Genomic DNA, 18,839 nt, shown 5'->3' with positions numbered 1-18,839 from the left:
CTCGGTTTCACCAATGCTGATGGAGATAGTGGGAGAAGAGGGGATGTTCGGGGATGTAAGATTAGAAGTTCAGTTTTAGCCATGTTTAGTTTCAGGAAGCGTTGGGTCATCCAGGCTGAGATGGCCGTGAGGCATAAGGAGACCTTGGACAGGAGTGATGGGGATAAGTCGGGGGAGGAGAGATAGATTAGGGTATCATCAGCATAAAGGTGGTAATGAAAACCATAGGAGCTGATGAGGGTGCCCAGAGAGGTGGTGTAGAGGGAGAAGAGGAGAGGGCCAAGGACTGACCCTTGGGGAACACCGATTTTCTCTACTGACACTCAGAGGTACATGAGCATTTTTGCAGGTATTTGGTGTGTGAGAGTTGAGGTGTTGACCTGCGAGGGTGAAAAAAGTGGTTGGTGTAGAGACAAAAGAAGAAGTAAGGAAAGCATTATATAGGTAAGTGGCTTGTTCAGGACATGAGAGAGATAGGAGAGAGCAGTGAGTCAGAGGGAAGAGATGGAGGCTGTGTCATTAGCCTCAATGTTACACAAAGAGGGAGGAGAGGGAGGCTGCGTCATTAGCCTCAATGTTACACAAAGAGGGAGGAGAGGGAGGCTGTGTCATTGGCCTCAATGTTACACAAAGATGGAGGAGAGGGAGGCTGTGTCATTAGCCTCAATGTTACACAAAGAGGGAAGAGAGGGAGGCTGTGTCATTAGCCTCAATGTTACACAAAGAGGGAGGAGAGGGAGGCTGTGTCATTAGCCTCAATGTTACACAAAGAGGGAGGAGAGGGAGGCTGTGTCATTAGCCTCAATGTTACACAAAGAGGGAGGCTGTGTCATTAGCCTCAATGTTACACAAAGAGGGAGGAGAGGGAGGCTGTGTCATTAGCCTCAATGTTACACAAAGAGGGAGGAGAGGGAGGCTGTGTCATTAGCTTCAATGTTACACAAAGAGGGAGGAGAGGGAGGCTGTGTCATTAGCTTCAATGTTACACAAAGAGGGAGGAGAGGGAGGCTGTGTCATTGGCCTCAATGTTACACAAAGAGGGAGGAGAGGGAGGCTGTGTCATTAGCCTCAATGTTACACAAAGAGGGAAGAGAGGGAGGCTGTGTCATTAGCCTCAATGTTACACAAAGAGGGAGGAGAGGGAGGCTGTGTCATTAGCTTCAATGTTACACAAAGAGGGAGGAGAGGGAGGCTGTGTCATTAGCCTCAATGTTACACAAAGAGGGAGGAGAGGGAGGCTGTGTCATTGGCCTCAATGTTACACAAAGATGGAGGAGAGGGAGGCTGTGTCATTAGCCTCAATGTTACACAAAGAGGGAAGAGAGGGAGGCTGTGTCATTAGCCTCAATGTTACACAAAGAGGGAGGAGAGGGAGGCTGTGTCATTAGCCTCAATGTCACACAAAGAGGGAGGAGAGGGAGGCTGTGTCATTAGCCTCAATGTTACACAAAGAGGGAGGAGAGGGAGGCTGTGTCATTAGCCTCAATGTCACACAAAGAGGGAGGAGAGGGAGGCTGTGTCATTAGCCTCAATGTTACACAAAGAGGGAGGAGAGGGAGGCTGTGTCATTAGCCTCAATGTTACACAAAGAGGGAGGAGAGGGAGGCTGTGTCATTAGCCTCAATGTTACACAAAGAGGGAGGAGAGGGAGGCTGTGTCATTAGCCTCAATGTTACACAAAAAGGGATGAAAGGGAGGCTGTGTCATTAGCCTCAATGTTACAAAAAGAGGGAGGAGAGAGAGAGAGGCTGTGTCATTAGCCTCAATGTTACACAAAGAGGGAGGAGAGGGAGGCTGTGTCATTAGCCTCAATGTTACACAAAGATGGAAGAGAGGGAGGCTGTGTCATTAGCCTCAATGTTACACAAAGAGGGGGGAGAGGGAGGCTGTGTCATTAGCCTCAATGTTACACAAAGAGGGAGGAGAGGGAGGCTGTGTCATTAGCCTCAATGTTACACAAAGAGGGAGGAGAGGGAGGCTGTGTCATTAGCCTCAATGTTACACAAAGAGGGAGGAGAGGGAGACTGTGTCATTAGCCTAAATGTTACACAAAGAGGGAGGAGAGGGAGACTGTGTCATTAGCCTCAATGTTACACAAAGAGGGAAGAGATGGAGGGTGTGTCATTAGCCTCAGTGTTACACAAAGAGGGAGGAGAGGGAGGCTGTGTCATTAGCCTCAATGTTACACAAAGAGGGAGGCTGTGTCATTAGCCTCAATGTTAAAAAAAAGGGATGAGAGGGAGGCTGTGTCATTAGCCTCAATGTTACACAAAAAGGGAGGAGAGGGAGGCTGTGTCATTAGCCTCAATGTTACACAAAGATGGAAGAGAGGGAGGCTGTGTCATTAGCCTCAATGTTACACAAAGAGGGAAGAGAGGGAGGCTGTGTCATTAGCCTCAATGTTACACAAAGAGGGGGGAGAGGGAGGCTGTGTCATTAGCCTCAATGTTACACAAAGAGGGAGGAGATGGAGGCTGTGTCATTAGCCTCAATGTTACACAGAGGGAGGAAATGGAGGCTGTGTCGTTAGCCTCAATGTTACACAAAGAGGGAGGCTCAATGTTACACAAAGAGGGAGGCTGTGTCATTAGCCTCAATGTTACACAAAGAGGGAAGGGATGGAGGCTGTGTCATTAGCCTCAATGTTACACAAAGAGGGAACAGATGGAGGCTGTGCCATTATCATCAATGTTACACAAAGAGGGAGGCTGTGTCATTAGCCTCAATGTCACACAAAGAGGGATGAGAGGGAGGATGTGTCATTAGCCTCAATGTTACACAAAGAGGAAGGAGAGGGAGGCTGTGTCATTAGCCTCAATGTTACACAAAGAGGGAGGAGAGGGAGACTGTGTCATTAGCCTCAGTGTTACACAAAGAGGGAGGAGAGGGAGGCTGTGTCATTAGCCTCAATGTCACACAAAGAGGGAGGAGAGGGAGGCTGTGTCATTAGCCTCAATGTTACACAAAGAGGGAGGAGAGGGAGGCTGTGTCAGTAGCCTCAATGTTACACTTAACTTTAGGAGGTGGAGATGGAGAAGAAGAGAGACGAGCAGGTTATGGTCAGAGAGGGGGAATGCGGACTTGGAGAAAAATAGAAATATTGCAATGGTGGGTGAAGACCAGATCATGTGAGCTTTCATTCATGGGAGGGTGAGGAGGTCCACCGGGAGAGACCAAGCAATAATGTGAGGGACGGTTATTTTATGGGGATATCGTTTGAGATGTTCAAAATGCCTAAGATAATTGGAGGGAATGTCTGAAGAGAGGAAGTAAGGATGCAAAATGGCTGAGGAATATACAGGGTAACTCCACTTTCCTTTAAGGCTAATAGGTCACTATTAGCACCTGGAAGCTGTGGCCGAGAGCAGGTCTTACCTGTTGGATTTCATGCATGGCTTGCCGAATTGACTTATGGAAATGAGGAAGTAGACGAGAAGGCTTCACAGACTTCCTGTAGTCTGACCGGTCATATGAAGAACTTCCAGGAGGACCATGAAGAGATGGAACATTCTCCCCCTCCAGTGACAATGTTCTTCTCAGGAACTTTAACTCCTCGCAGTCAGGATCCCAATTATTTCCCTACATGAGAATGATGCAGCTATGAGCAAACCCATTAACCTCCTACAGTGTTAATGCTCAGAGCACATACCTTCAGCAGATGCCTACTTTCTGGATCACTGACATTGCACATTCTTTTACTGTACTCCCTTATTCTGTCCACTTTTATCCGTCCCACCATTCTGGTCCTGCCCTGTCCCCATCCTTCCTATCCTGCCCCCAATCCTCCCTTCCCTGTCTCTCATCTCTTTAACCCTAATTTCTACCATCCTCCCTTCTATACTGTCCGCCATCCTTTCAATCCTATGCCTCCATCCCTTCTATCCTCCCTCCTATTCTTCATCCTAAATTAAGTCATTTTTGTTATTAATTTTTCTCAGTATTACACACATTAGTGATAGAGTTCATAGTTTACATATTCAACATTATATTACATTTCATATTTCATACTTAATAGCATCAATTTGCCAAAGAGAAAGATCTGGTGGAGTCTGGATATATTTAAAGGACTAATACTTTCTAGCTTGTTTATTCCTTATAATAAACTCATATGTTGGGTTGTTGTGTTTGTGCTATATTGTGAGTTATATATAAATATGGAGTGCGTTTCTTCTAAATCTAATCCAAATATACAAAGGCGAGCTGAGAGTACAGGAAGGGACGATTCGGTAGTTACTATATCTCTCCATGGGGGGGATGCTCTAACATCCGCGTCCCCTTACCGCCGCACACCGCCTACATAATTATCGCATATGCTCTAACATATCCGATAATTATGGCTCTTGTGTTAAGAGCTGTCCTTTGTGGTGAGAGACAGCGGGTCCAACCCGGGACCCGGCAGCTCCCCCCTCCCTCCCTTACCCGGTGCTGCTGCGCCGGGCTCTCCTCTTCCCTGCACCCGGAAGAGGATCACAGTGCAGGGAGGATGAGGAGGTCACAGGTCCACAGGTGAGGGGGGGGGTCGATGCGGGGCGGCGGGGGTCGGTGCGGGGGTGGGTCGCAGTAGAAGCCCATAGGCTTCTATGGGGCATCATCAGATTTCTCTGGCGATGCCCCCCGTCGCGATAACCCGGCGGGGGATGCTTAGAGCATCCCAAAATGCGGTAAAAACCCAGATAACGGGGTTTTTACCGCATTTTTAGTTTAGAGAATCTCCCCCCATATCTTTGACCAATAGTCATATATTGGCGGACAAGACCAGAACACATGCCAAAAATTTAGTGAGCTCTCAATTTTGCACTTTGCAGAGATATAGGAGTGCAGTAAACCCTATGTGCAATATAAAAGTGTATTTTAAGCGGAACAAATATATGTAAATTACTCCGACTTGAGTTCGCCATATATTCTGGAGATTTGTCCCCTGGATCCTAGCCATAATAAAAAAAAAAGTTTTTATTCTATTCTTCCATCCTTCCCTGTTCCCTATCCTATCATCCATTCTTTCTATCCTAAATTCTATCCTCCATCCTTCCTACCCTGTCCCCTACCCTCCATCCTTCCTATCCTGTCCCCCATCCTCCATACCTTATCCATCCATCTCTTCTATCCTACGTTCTATCTCTCCATCCTCCATACCCTATCCCTACATCTCTTCTATCCTACCTTCCATCCTGCATCCTTCCTACCCCATCATTCCATACCTTCTATCCTTCCAACCCTGTTCCCTACCCTCCATGCTTCATACCTTGTCAATTACCCTCCAGCCTTCCTACCCTGTCCCCTACCCTCCATCCTTTCTACCCTGTCCCCTACCCTCCATCTTTCCTACCCCGTCCCTTACCCTACATCCTTCTGACCCTGTCCCTTACCCTACATCCTTCTGACCCTGTCCCCTACCCTAAATGCTTCCTACCATGTCCCTCACCCTCCAGCCTTCCTACCCTGTTCGCAACATCCAACTTTCCTACCCTGTCCCCTACCCTTAAAGCCTTCCTACCCTGTCCCCCCTACCATCCATCCTTCCTACCCTGTCCCCTAACCTTCCTACCCTGTCCCCTACCCTCCCATCCTTCCTACCCTGTCAGCTACCTGCCCATCCTTCCTACCCTGTCAGCTACCCTCCCACCCTTCCATTCCTGTCCCCTACCCTCCATCTTTCCTACCATGACCCCTCACATCCATTCTTCCTTCCCTGTCCAATAACATCCATTCTTCATTCCCTGTCCCCTAACATCCATTCTTCATTCGCTGTCCCCTACCCTCCAATCCTTCCTACCCTGTCAGCAACCCTCATATGCTTCCTACCCTGTCCCCTAACATCCATTCTTCATTCCCTGTCCCCTAACATCCATTGTTCATTCACTGTCCCCTACCCTCTAACCTTCCTATCCTGTCCCCTACGCTTCCATCCTTCCTACCCTGTCAGCTACCCTCCCATCCATCCTACCCTGTCCCCAACATCCATTTTTCCTTCCCTGTCCCCTAACATCTTTTATTCCTTCCCTGTCCCCTACCTGTCCCCTTATCTTGTCCGCTACCCTCCATCCTTCCTACCCAGTCTCCTACCCTCCATCCTTCCTATCCTGTCCCCTACTCTTCATCTTTCATTCCTTGTCCCCTATCCACCATCCATCAATTATTGTTACCTTCTCACAGGGCTTTCTCAGGACTTCCTCGTATGGCTGGATTCCAACCCTTTGGTGAAACTCCACAAGAGCACTAAGTGAGGGGTGAGCGCGATCTTCCCCAAGAATGACATAGCAGCCATTGGACAGCACTTGAATCATGTAATGACGGCAGTGATCCTGGCCCCTGGCAAAATATACAACGTATTATTCTACTGTATGTGATGAAATGTCACAACTTACAGCGATACCTAAATGGACATTATAAAGATATGCATTGTTCAAAGAAAGTTCAGAACAAATTGTTAGCTCTTTGGTCTACCTTTCTCCTTCTGTCATACGCCATACCTTTGTGCCATCCTAGGCTTGGAGATGCCCATTGCTCTTATCTTACAGCTCAGTGAAGACATTGAATACTGCAATAGTCTCCTTACTGATCTTCTGCTGACCAGACTCTCACACTACAAGAATGATTATCTTCTGCTGCTCCGCTGTGTAAGCCCCTACATGGTCTGCCTCCATCTTATGGAATCCAATCTAAAATACTTCTAAGATACAAGGCCATATACATCATTACCCCAATATAAATGACTTTCCCTGATTTACAAGATCTCCCAAGTCGATACCTCCACTCTGCACAAGATCTTCATCCATCACCCAAACTCACATTTAGGACTCTGTGAAATTCCTTCTCTGCCATAGCCAAGCTCTCCTCCAGTCTCCAAACCGTTTAATCGTTCCCAGTATACTTACTTCTACCAGCAGCTGATCATACTCCTCAATAAGCACTATGGGACATGCCTCAATAAACGGTTTCTCTGGTACTCTGCAAAGTACTTCTGTCCCCATACTGTACCTGTGTACGGAGGAATTGCTGAGCTGCAAAGGCTTTAGACAACTGGCCCCAGGCCAAGTAATTATAAACCTTTGCAGATAGAATGGGGTCTGCGTAAATAGACATGGTAAACTCTTTAGGCCTAGGTCACACCTACATTAGGACGGTTACTCCTTATCACCTTACCTCCCTCACTCCTAGGGTAGAGGGATTCCCTGTCATAGTTAGTAACCTACTGTTATGTTGTGGGTTAGGTGCTGTAACCATCAACAACACCTGGAACTGCTTTATCCAGGAGAATACCACCAGCGCCTGCAACTGATTTACCCAGGAGGCTGCCACCAGCTTTTGGCACCCCTTCTCCCTGGGCCTGCCATCAGAACCTGGAACTGCTTCACCCAGGAGCCTACCACCAGCACCTCTTAACCTAGGAGCCTGCAACTAGTACCTGGCACCACTTCTTCCAGGGCCTTCCACCAGCAGCTGGAACAGCTTCATCCTGGAGCCTACCACCAGCACTGTAAACCACTTCACCCCGAAGCCTAGCAACAGCTCCTGGAACCGCTTCACCCAGGAGCCTACCACCAGCATATGTCACCGCTTCACAAAGGAGCCTGCAACCACTTTACCCAGGAGCCGACCAACCACTTCCAGGGCCTACTGTACAACCACATCTCCCAGGTGCCTACCACCAATGCCTTGAACCGCTTCAACCAGGAGCCTACCACCAGCATCTGGCCCCAGATCTCCCAGGGCCTACCACCCACATCTCCCAGGTACCGACCACCAACACCTGGAACCGCTTCACCCAGGAGCCGACCACCAGCACTTGGAACCGCTTCCTCCGATGCCTACCACCAGCATATGGAACCGCTTCACTCAGGAGCCTACCCCCAGCATATGAAACCTGCTTCACCCAGGATCCTACCACCAGCACCTGAAACCACTTCACCTAGCATTATATTAGTATAAATTATAAACTTACGTGAAACTTCCAGGCGCTTACCACAAGCACTTGGAACCGCTTCAACCAGGAGCCTACCCCACCAATTGGAAACTCTCAACCTAGAAGCCTACCAGAAACACCTGGCTCCATGTTTCGCCGATGCCTACTACCAGCATATGGAACCGCTTTACCCCGGAGCCTACCACCAGCACCTGGAACCTCTTCACCAAGGAGCCTACCACCAGCATCTGACACAACTTCGCCCAGGAGCCTACAACCAGAACATGGAACCTCTTCACCCTTCCACAAGCATCTGGAACCACTTCCCCTGGGGCCTACCACCAGCATATGGAACTGCTTCACCCAGGAGCCTAACACAAGCACCTGGAACTGATTCACCCAGGAACCTACTACCAGCCCCTGGCACCACTTCTCCCAGGAGCCTATCACCAGTACATCTAACATTTCCACCCAAGAGCCTACCACATGCACCTGGAGCCACTTCCCCTGGAGCCTACCACCAGCATCTGGACCCCCTTTAATCTGGAGCTTACCACCAGCATATGGAACTGCGTCACTCAGGAGCCTACCCCTAGCATATGGAACCGCTTCACCCAGGAGCCTACCACCAGCACCTGGAACCGCTTCAGAAAGGGAGCTTGCCACCAGCACCTGCAACCACTTCACCCAGAAGCCTACCACCAGCCCCTGCAACCGCCAGGAGCTGACCACCACTGTCCCCACTTCTTCCAGGTGCTTACCACAAGCACTTGGAACTGCTTCAACCAGCAGCCTACTACCACCAATTGGAATCTCTCAACCTAGGAGCCTACCACAAACACCTAGCACCATGTTTCCCAGGTGCCTACCATCAGCAAATGGAACCACTTCACCTAGGAGCCTACCACCAGCACATAAAACCTCTTCACCCAGGAGCCTACCACCAGCACCTGGCACCACTACTCCCAGGAGCCTACAACCAGAACATGGAACCTCTTCACCCAACACCTTTCCACATGCATCTGGAATCACTTTCCTTGGGGCCTACCACCAGCATATGGAACCGCTTCACCCAGGAGCATACCACCAGCACCTGAAACCACTTCATCTAGCATTATATTGGTATAAATAGGGGGATTTTTGTAAGAACTTACCGTTTGAATCCCTTTCTCTGAGTCCATCCTGGTGACACAGCTCTACCATGGGATGTAGGAGGGTCCGCAGGAGCAAAGGCACCTATGCTGACTTCTTTTGAGAGCAGGCTCCTCCGTTCAGCATCCCAGAGTTCAACTTCTAAAGCACACTGGAATACATTACTCAGTACAACGCCCGCACATTTTATTATGCACAATCAACATAACCAATAACATGACAGTACATGAACGGTATGACTTACTGAGCGTAAGGGAGGGATCGCTGTGTCACCAGGATGGACTCAGAGAAAGGGATTTGAACGGTAAGTTCTTACAAAAATCCCCTTTTCTCTTTCGTCCATCCTGGTGACACAGATCTACCATGGAACGTTCAGGATCCGGTTCTTTGGTAGGGTACGCTCAGGCTTACAGTTCTCATCACTGCTTGCCCAAATGAAGCGTCCTCTGACGCGAACTCATGGAACCTATAGAATTTGGGAAAGGTATGAACAGAGGACCATGTGGCAGCCCTGCACAACTGGTCCGCCGTAGCCCCATGACGAAGAGCCCAAGAGGAAGCAACTGACCTGGTGGTATGGGCATTAACCCGTGAAGAAATTGGTTTACCTATCTTAGTGTAAGCAAAGGCAATTACTGACCTTAACCATCTGGCAATGGTCTGCTTATAAGCAGACCACCCTCTCTTATGTATGTCATACAAAACCAAAAGCAAATCAGATTTGTGGATGTCCTTTAACCGTTCAACGTATATTCGCAAGGCGCGAACCACGTCCAATTTCCAATTTACTTGTCCCTATTTTTTGTCCCCTCAGGAGGGGACATCTCCTGATTTAAATGAAACAAAGACACTACCTTCGGTAGAAACTTAGGCACTGTTCGAAGTGTAGCCCTGTCTTCATGAAAAAAATAAAAAATGGAGCCTTGCAGGACAAGGCGCCCAACGCCGAAACTGGCCTAGCCGAAGCTATAGCCAACAAAAAGGCAACTTTCCACGAAGGAAACTTAAGATCAGCCTACCTTAACGGCTCAAAAGGAGGATTCTGTAACACCGACAAAACCAAAGACAGGTCCCAAGGTGCCACCGGCTGACTATATGGGGGTTTGAGCCTCATGACTCCCTGTAACAAAGTCTGAACTTCAGGTAACAGGGCTACCTTTTTCTGAAAGAAAATAAATAATGCTGACAACTGTACCTTTAAAGACTGCAGACTAAGCCCTGGAGAGATTTCGACCTGGAGATATTACAACAGTCTAGATCTGGGGTAGCCAACCCTAGTCCTCAAGAGATACCAACAGTGCATGTTTTGCAGGTCTCCTCACAGAACCACAAGTGAGCTAATTAGCTCCATCAGTGGATCTTTTAAAATGTGTCAGTGATTAATGAGTGCAGCTGTGCAGCAGCTAGGTTGTCTGGAAAATGTGCACTGTAGGTAGCTCTCGAGGGCTAGGGTTGGCTACCACTGGTCTAGATAGTTTGAACCTAGAGGTGTGTACCCTCTGACGCTCACTGATATAGATCTTCCAGACACGATGGTAATTTACAGCTGAAACAGCCTTGCGAGCCCTGAGCATGGTCTGGATAACCGCTTCCGAAGACCCTTTCTTCCTTAGTAGGAGGTTTCAAATGCCAGGCCTTCAAATTTAAACGCGCCACTATCTCCTGAAAAACTTCCTGATGAAGGGCCCACTCTCCCTCCAGCAGCTGTTCCCTGCTGAGGAAATCCGCCTTGACATTTCGGATCCCCGGAATGAATACAGCTGACAGAGCAGGAATGTTCACCTCTGCCCACTGGAAGATCCACGAGACTTCCTGCATTGCCATACTGCTGCGAGTCCCGTCCTGATGATTCAGGTAAGCCACAGCCATGGCATTGTCCAACTGTATATGGACAGATGATCCCTTCAGGAGATGCCCAGTCTGCAGAAAGATTTTCCAAACTGGCCGGAGCTCCAAAATGTTGATCGGCAGTCAGGATTCCTCCTTGGACTATAGACCCTGCAACCTCAAGTGCAGAACTACCGCCTCCCAGCCCCTGAGACATGACAAAAAACCAATCCCACGAGTGGAGGGAATGCTCCAGTTGCAGCATCTCCAGGTCTGTTGACCCGATTAAAGACTCCCTCGTCTCTCGAGACAGTGACAGCCTTTCCTGTTTCATGGGCTTTGGATTTCCTGACCAACATGAGAGAATGTTCCACTGAAATATTCTGGAGTGGAACTTTGCAAACTGCAACGTATTGAAGGTTTCCACCATCTTGCCTAGCAGCTTTACTCCCTGCCAAACCGTAGGATTTGGGGACTGTACGATCAAGAAAACCAATTGACGAATGTCCACTGCTTTGGATTCTGGGAGAAACACAAGGTTTAGGTGTGTGTCCAAAATCACCACCAGAAACTGAAGTCTCTGTGTGGGTGTTAAATGTGACTTTGGGAGGTTCAACAACCACCCATGTTCTTGGAAGAACCATGTCGCAATGTCCAGATGTTCTTGTAATTTTTCCACTGACTCCGCCTTAAAAAGGAGGTCGTCCAGGTACGGGATGATTACTATCCCTTGTAGTCTGAGGGCCACTGCCATGACAGCCATCACTTTTGTGAATACCCTCGGCGCTGTGGCCAGGCCAAAAGGAAGAGCCTGAAACTGTAGATGATATTGCAAAGCTCAGTAAGGACTGATGCTCCTTTAAGATAGACACATGTAGATAAGCATCCTGGATGTCCACTGATGCTATAAATTCCCCCAACTCTATTCTTAACAGCACAGAACGAAGAGACTCCATACTAAAGTGGTCCACCCAAAGATGCTGATTTAAAGATTTCACATTTAGAATGAGTCTGAAGGTACCGTCTTGGTTTGGGGACCAAAAAGAGAATTGAATAAAAACCTCTCTTTCTTCCTGAGGTACCAGGACCACCACTCCCTTCTCGAGAAGGTACATTGCCGCCTCCAAGAAAATTTCCGCAGGTGAGCTTCCCGCGGTAAAGGTGTTGGAAGAAACCTCTTTGGGGTGACCCCTGAGATTTATCCTGTAACCCTGTGAAATGATGGAAAGAACCCAAGGGTCCTTGAAGGAGTTGATCCACTGGTCCCAAAACTTCAGGAGATGACTCCCCACTCTGACTCTAGAATGGAGAGTCTCCGCCCCATCATGCGGAGGACTTATCCTCTCTTTTGGATAGGTGCTTCTTGGCAAAGGCCCCGAAACAGGATCGGGGTGCCCTCCCCTTACTGGCTGGAAAGTTTCCTTTACCTGCCTGTCCTCTGTTAGATGCTCCTCCTCGAAAGGAAGAACGAAAGGACGGCTTAAAGGCCCCAAACTTGGACACTGAATATTTTGACGTGGTGGGAAGAAAAGTGCTCTCCCCCCTGTTGCTTGCTTTATAATGGACTCCAGTTCTGACCCAAAAAGCAGTTCACCCTTAAAGGCCAAAGCCTCAAGAGACTTTGATTTGCTGTCTGCTTCCCAAGCTTTTAGCCAGAGAGCTCTCCTTGCTGACACCGATGTGGCTGACACTTTTGACGCCATCTTTGTGCCTTCTTCCCCAGCCTCACATACATACTCTGCCGCACACCCGAGCTTCTCAGCCAGTGCAAAAGCCTCAGAATCAGGCTGTAGTTGATTTCCTAAGGCTTGAGCCCATTTAATCATAGCCTTGAATAACCATGCCAAGGCAATAATAGGGCGCAGGGTAAAGCCCACCGCTTCCAAAACCGCCTTAAGGCATCCTTCAATCTTTTTGTCTACCGGGTCTTTAAATGCCGCACCCCCTTGAACGGGTAAGACCGTGGCTTTAGACAACCTGGCCACAGGTGCATCCACTAAAGGGATTTTCTCCCATAATTTTACATGTTCCTCTGGCATTGAGTACATGTTTGCAAACCTTTTAGACATAAGAAGCTTCTTATCAGGAGTTTTCCATGCTTCTCCTAGTAAAGAAATTATGACCTCATCCGAGGGAAATGTCACAGAATCTCTGAATACTTTCTTAAAAACACAATGCGCAGGCACTTTATCTTCCTCTGACAGATTAAAAGTCTGCTTAACTGCAGGATCAAATCCCCAATCCCTGCCACAGAAGATTTATCTTCTTCCTTCTGGTCCAAAAAAACATCCTCCGTGTACCCACCCTCCTCATCAGAATCTAAATTCAACAGGGAAGTTGTGGATAAGGGGTGTCTAGGAGAAGAAACCTCTGGGCTTGAGCCCCACTGGGCACAGACTCACATGAGGGGCACAAATCCCCCTGATCCATCTGTTCATCAGTTAATTTAACACCACAAAATTTGCAGTTAACTAACATGGCAGGCGCTCCCTCCCCCAGAGCAACAGCACTACACCTCTCTGTCATGATATAACACAGGAACTTCTCACTGCACTGTAATGAAAATCCCTTGCTTCAGCTCCGCAGCCTGGAGAGAAAAGGGCACCAGCACAGCGAGTAGGAAGAGACCAAGTATCTGCTTCAGCGGGGAAGGCAGCCTATTGGTGCCATTTCCCCCTTTAGCCGCTGCCACAAGTGCTTCTCCTCACCTCCAGTGCCTCCCCTCCTTCATGGGACCACTTGGAAGTGTCCAGCAGTGCTGGACCTCTGTGATAGGCTTCACTTCCTTTTCAGGATTTCAGCCTATAAACCCCTTAAGATGGCAGACTCCATCACGGGGAGTCCACAATCCCCCCTAGGCAAGGAGCCAGTTCAGGATGCCCCCGGGGCTCAGGAACACCTCTCTGTAAAGGAGGTTAAGCGCTGTGCAGAAGACGCAGCAGCATCTCTCTGCAGACAGAGAGCTGACAGGACGCGCTTCCGTCAGCCTCTGCTGCGCTCTCAGTGTGTGTGAACTTCTAGTAGAAGGAACACACTGTAAAACCTGCACTAACTAGTGAATTAATAAAATAAAAAAAAACCCTAGCTACTCTATCCAACAATGGCTGCAGCCCGCAGCCGGTGGGCACCTAAAACGAACTGAGGAACTCTGGGATGCAGTAGGGAGGAGCCTGCTCTCAAAAGTAGTCAGCATAGGTGCCTTGCTCCTGCAGACCCTCCTACATCCCATGGTAGAGCTGTGTCACCAGGATGGACAAAAGAGAAAATAAACTTACCTGAATCTTCCAGGCGCTTACCACAAGCACTTGGAACCGCTTCAACCAGGAGCCTATCACCACCAATTGGAAACTCTCAAGCTAGGAGCCTACCACAAACACCTGGCTCTATGTTTTGCAGGCACCTACTACCAGCATATGGAACCGCTTTACCCCGAAGCCTACCATTAGCACCTGAAACCTCTTCACCAAGGAGCCTACCACCAGCATTTGGCACCACTTCTCCCAGGAGCCTACAACCAGAACATGGAACCACTTCACCCAAGACCCTTCCACAAGCTTATGTGCATGCGAGATTGAATTCTCATGTAAGTTAATTTCATGTTGGTACGCCTGAGTTGAAACTTATTGTAAGTTTACTTCCTTATGACACCAGGAAGAATTAACTGCAGAGAATAGAGATACCGCATCAAAGATAACCTGCATTTGTTATCTGTCATAGCGCTGGTCACTTGTTAAATCTTTTCTGTCTAAACACCTGGAACTGATTCACCCAGAAGCCTACCACCAGCACCTGGCACCACTTCTCCCAGGAGCCTACCACCAGCACATCTAACATCTCCACCCAAGAGCCTACCACCAGCACCTGGCACCACTTTGCCCAGTAGCCTACCACCAGCACATGGAACCTCTTCACACAAGACCCTTTAACAAGCACCTGCAACTGCTTCCCCTGGGGCCTGCCACCAGCACATGGAACCGCTTCACCCAGGAACCTACCACCAGCACCTGGAACCTCTTCACCCAGGAGCCTACCACCAGCACATGGCACCACTTCTCCCAGGAGCCTACAACCAGAACATGGAACCGCTTCACCCAAGACCCTTCCACAAGCACCCGGAACCACTTCCCCTGGGGCCTTCCACCAGTATATGGAACCGCTTCACCCAGGAGCCTACCACCAGCACCTGGTACCCCTTCACTCAGGAGCTTTCCACCAGCATATTGAACCACTTCATTAAGGAGCCTACCACCAGCACCTGAAACCGCTTCTTCCAGGGCTCTACACCAGCACCTGAAACCACTTCACCCAGCATTATATTAGTATAAATGATAAACTTACTTGAAACTTTCGAGTGCTTACCACAAGCACTTGGAACCGCTTCAACCAGGAGCCTACCACCACTAATTGGAAACTCTCAACCAGGGAGCCTAGCACAAACACCTGGCTCCATGTTTCAAAGGCGCCTACCACCAGCATATGGAACTGCTTCACCCAGGAGCCTACCACCAGCACATGAACCTCTTCACCCAGGAGCCTACCACCAGCACTGGGCTCCACTTCGCCCAAGACACTTCCACAAGCACCTGGAACCATTTCACTCAGGAGCCTACCGCTAGCATATGGAACCGTTTCACCGAGGAGCCTACCACCAGCACCTGGAACCTCTTAACATAGGAGCCTACCACAAGCACCTGGAACTGATTCACCCAGGAGCCTACTACCAGCACCTGGCACCACTTCTCCCAGGAGCCTGCCACCAGCACATCTAACATCTCCACCCAAGAGCCTACCACCAGCACCTGGAACCACTTCCCCGACCCTACCACCAGCAACTGGATTCCCTTCACTCAGGAGCTTACCACCAGCATATGGTACCACTTCACTCAGGAGCCTACCCCCAGCATATGGAACAGCTTCACCCAGGAGCCTACCACCAGCACCTGGAACCGCTTCTCACAGATTTATATTAGTATAAATTATAAACTTACCTGAAACTTTCGAGTGCTTACCACAAGCACTTGGAACCGCTTCAACCAGGAGCCTACCACCACTAATTGGAAACTCTCAACCAGGGAGCCTAGCACAAACACCTGGCTCCATGTTTCAAAGGCGCCTACCACCAGCATATGGAACTGCTTCACCCAGGAGCCTACCACCAGCACATGAACCTCTTCACCCAGGAGCCTACCACCAGCACTGGGCTCCACTTCGCCCAAGACACTTCCACAAGCACCTGGAACCATTTCACTCAGGAGCCTACCGCTAGCATATGGAACCGTTTCACCGAGGAGCCTACCACCAGCACCTGGAACCTCTTAACATAGGAGCCTACCACAAGCACCTGGAACTGATTCACCCAGGAGCCTACTACCAGCACCTGGCACCACTTCTCCCAGGAGCCTGCCACCAGCACATCTAACATCTCCACCCAAGAGCCTACCACCAGCACCTGGAACCACTTCCCCGACCCTACCACCAGCAACTGGATTCCCTTCACTCAGGAGCTTACCACCAGCATATGGTACCACTTCACTCAGGAGCCTACCCCCAGCATATGGAACAGCTTCACCCAGGAGCCTACCACCAGCACCTGGAACCGCTTCTCACAGATTTATATTAGTATAAATTATAAACTTACCTGAAACTTAGTATGTATCCTGCATGGGTCTGGCTGATTCGAATTAGGAAATCGCCAGGACCTTTATCCACCAGAACATTTTCTGTGTCCCTAGATGTATATGAAAAAGACTTTAAAAATGTCTGCAATAAATTTTGCCACCCGTGAAGCAGTTCCGTCTGTACTACAGTATGTGCAGTGCAAACAGTACTACATGTAGTACAATATTGGCATTAGGTGAGGCTTAGACTACCTAGAAGGTTGTGCCAACATAACATACCCCAAAAAAACAGTTCTCATGTCACCTGTGCAATGTGTCATTAATGTAATGTCATGTTTCCTGCCTGATATCCCCCCTCTAACAGTGCTGTCGGGTGTGCCAGTACTGTGCTCCCAGGGTGTGTCGGTAGTGTGCTCCCTAGGTGTGTTGAAAATGTGCTCCCCTGTTGTGTCGATAATGTGCTCCCCAGGTGTGTTTGTACTGTTACCTGCGGGATAGCATGCCATGTAGCCATAGTGGGAAGGTTCCCTCATCCAGCACCTTCCTGGCCTGTGTTTCCTTGAACCAGAGCAGAGTTTTGCGTCTCTGCTTCAGTTTCCTCTCCCCGTGGGCAGGAACAGTTGGGATCTTGGCGTTGTCAAATGGAGATAACTGTAATAAGAGTAAATGTATATGATACACAGATTCCCGACCCCCCTTCATCCACACGTGTCCCCCAACACCCCTCTGCCCACACTTGTGTCTCCCAACACCCATCCGCCAGACACATGCAACACCCCTCCACTCATGCATCTCAGTGCCATTCCTCCAGGGCCGTACGCATGGTGCTCAGTACACAGCACATTTGCCCTGTAGATGCATCTACCTAGCATTCAGCTCAGCTCCGGCCACTGACCCATGCACACAATCTCATTCAATACTCTATGTCTGTGAGAACGATGCTGATGGCAGCGACAGCGTTAGTCATGAATAAGAGTCCGCGGTGTGATTACTGATGAAGCAGTAGTATGTTGTGGCCAGAAAGGGCCACAGACAGCAGAGGGAGTGGAGGCCAGATATCTGCTGACCATAGGCCAAGGAGCAGAGGAGGAAAGTCGGTAGGAGAGAAAGCCACCAGGACACCACATCTTCCCCAACCACCGGGGCACCACGTCTTCCCCAACCACTGTGGCACCACGTCTTCCCCAACCACCAGGACACCACATCTTCCCCAACCACCGGGGCACCACATCTTCCCCAACCACTGGTACACCACGTCTTCCCCAACCACCGGGGCACCACGTCTTCCCCAACCACCGTGGCACCACGTCTTCCCCAACCACCGGGGCACCAGGGCACCACATCTTCCCCAACCACCAGGGCAGCACACCTTCCCAAACCACTGGGGTACCACAACTTTTCCAATCACCGGGGCACCACGCCTTCCCCATCCCCGGGGCACCAAATCTGGTGAGTATATGTATGGTGTACGTGTTGTGTAGTGAGTATCTGTATATAGGTATAGTGCAAGTGTAAGTATTTGAGTGTGTATATGTTTGGTGTGTGTGTGTGCCTGTGTGCTGAGGGAGCATGGTTGCTTCTCCTGGGATTGCCAACACTTTTGCCCTTCCTGGTGTATGCTACAATTGTGGACAAGCAGACCCTCAATTCCACCCCTGTGTTCCCACACCATTATACTGTATCTGCGCAGAACATGTGGGCGAGAGCTGGGTGCCTGACAGTAACCTGGTCTTTATTGGGTTTTCCAATGTGTCTCTCCTTAACTCATGGCACAGAAAATAAGATTTTCAAATTGTCATCAGTCCCCCAGAGGGAAAACAACAAAGATCCCTGTGGCCCCTGACGTCCATGAAGAAAAAGATTTAAAAAGTATAGACATAGGGCAAGATTTAGTGAAATTAGATTTTTTAGTGAAATGAGATTTTTGTATAAAAAATCTCCCCCCGGCTGTGGCATTACCCTGCTGGCTGGTTGGGCCTGGTGCTGGTTCTTGAAATACAGGATGTATGAGGTATCTCATACTGCATGGTTTACTGAGGCTGGAGGTATGAGATATATCACGCTGCATGGTGTATTAAGGCTGGATGTAAGAGGTATATCACGCTGCATGGTGTACAGAGGCTGGATGTATGAGGTATATCACGCTGCACGGTGTACTGAGGCTGGATGTATGAGGTATATCACGCTGCATGGTGTACTGAGGCTGGATGTAAGAGGTATATCACGCTGCATGGTGTACAGAGGCTGGATGTATGAGGTATATCACGCTGCACGGTGTACTGAGGCTGGATGTATGAGGTATATCACACTGCACGGTGTACTGAGGCTGGATGTATGAG

General features: G+C 49.2%; 1 protein-coding gene across 1 annotated transcript in view; it reads right to left on the bottom strand.

Annotated features, from left to right (window-relative positions):
- The window catches only part of LOC146024716 (myosin-IIIb-like), a 493,994-nt gene that overhangs the window by 40,720 nt on the left and 434,435 nt on the right, over positions 1–18,839 (bottom strand). Inside the window, exons 25-28 of the mRNA XM_083155469.1 lie at positions 16,988–17,151; positions 16,521–16,610; positions 6,144–6,309; positions 3,376–3,579 (exon numbers count right to left, since the gene is read on the bottom strand). Coding sequence (XP_083011595.1) covers positions 3,376–3,579; positions 6,144–6,309; positions 16,521–16,610; positions 16,988–17,151 — 624 coding nt within the window. The remainder of the gene's footprint in view (positions 1–3,375; positions 3,580–6,143; positions 6,310–16,520; positions 16,611–16,987; positions 17,152–18,839) is intronic.

The sequence above is a fragment of the Crinia signifera genome, chromosome 1, assembly GCF_055691185.1.
Source record: "Crinia signifera chromosome 1, ASM5569118v1, whole genome shotgun sequence".
NCBI lineage: Eukaryota > Metazoa > Chordata > Amphibia > Anura > Myobatrachidae > Crinia > Crinia signifera.
This window is presented reverse-complemented; position numbering and strand designations above follow the sequence as displayed.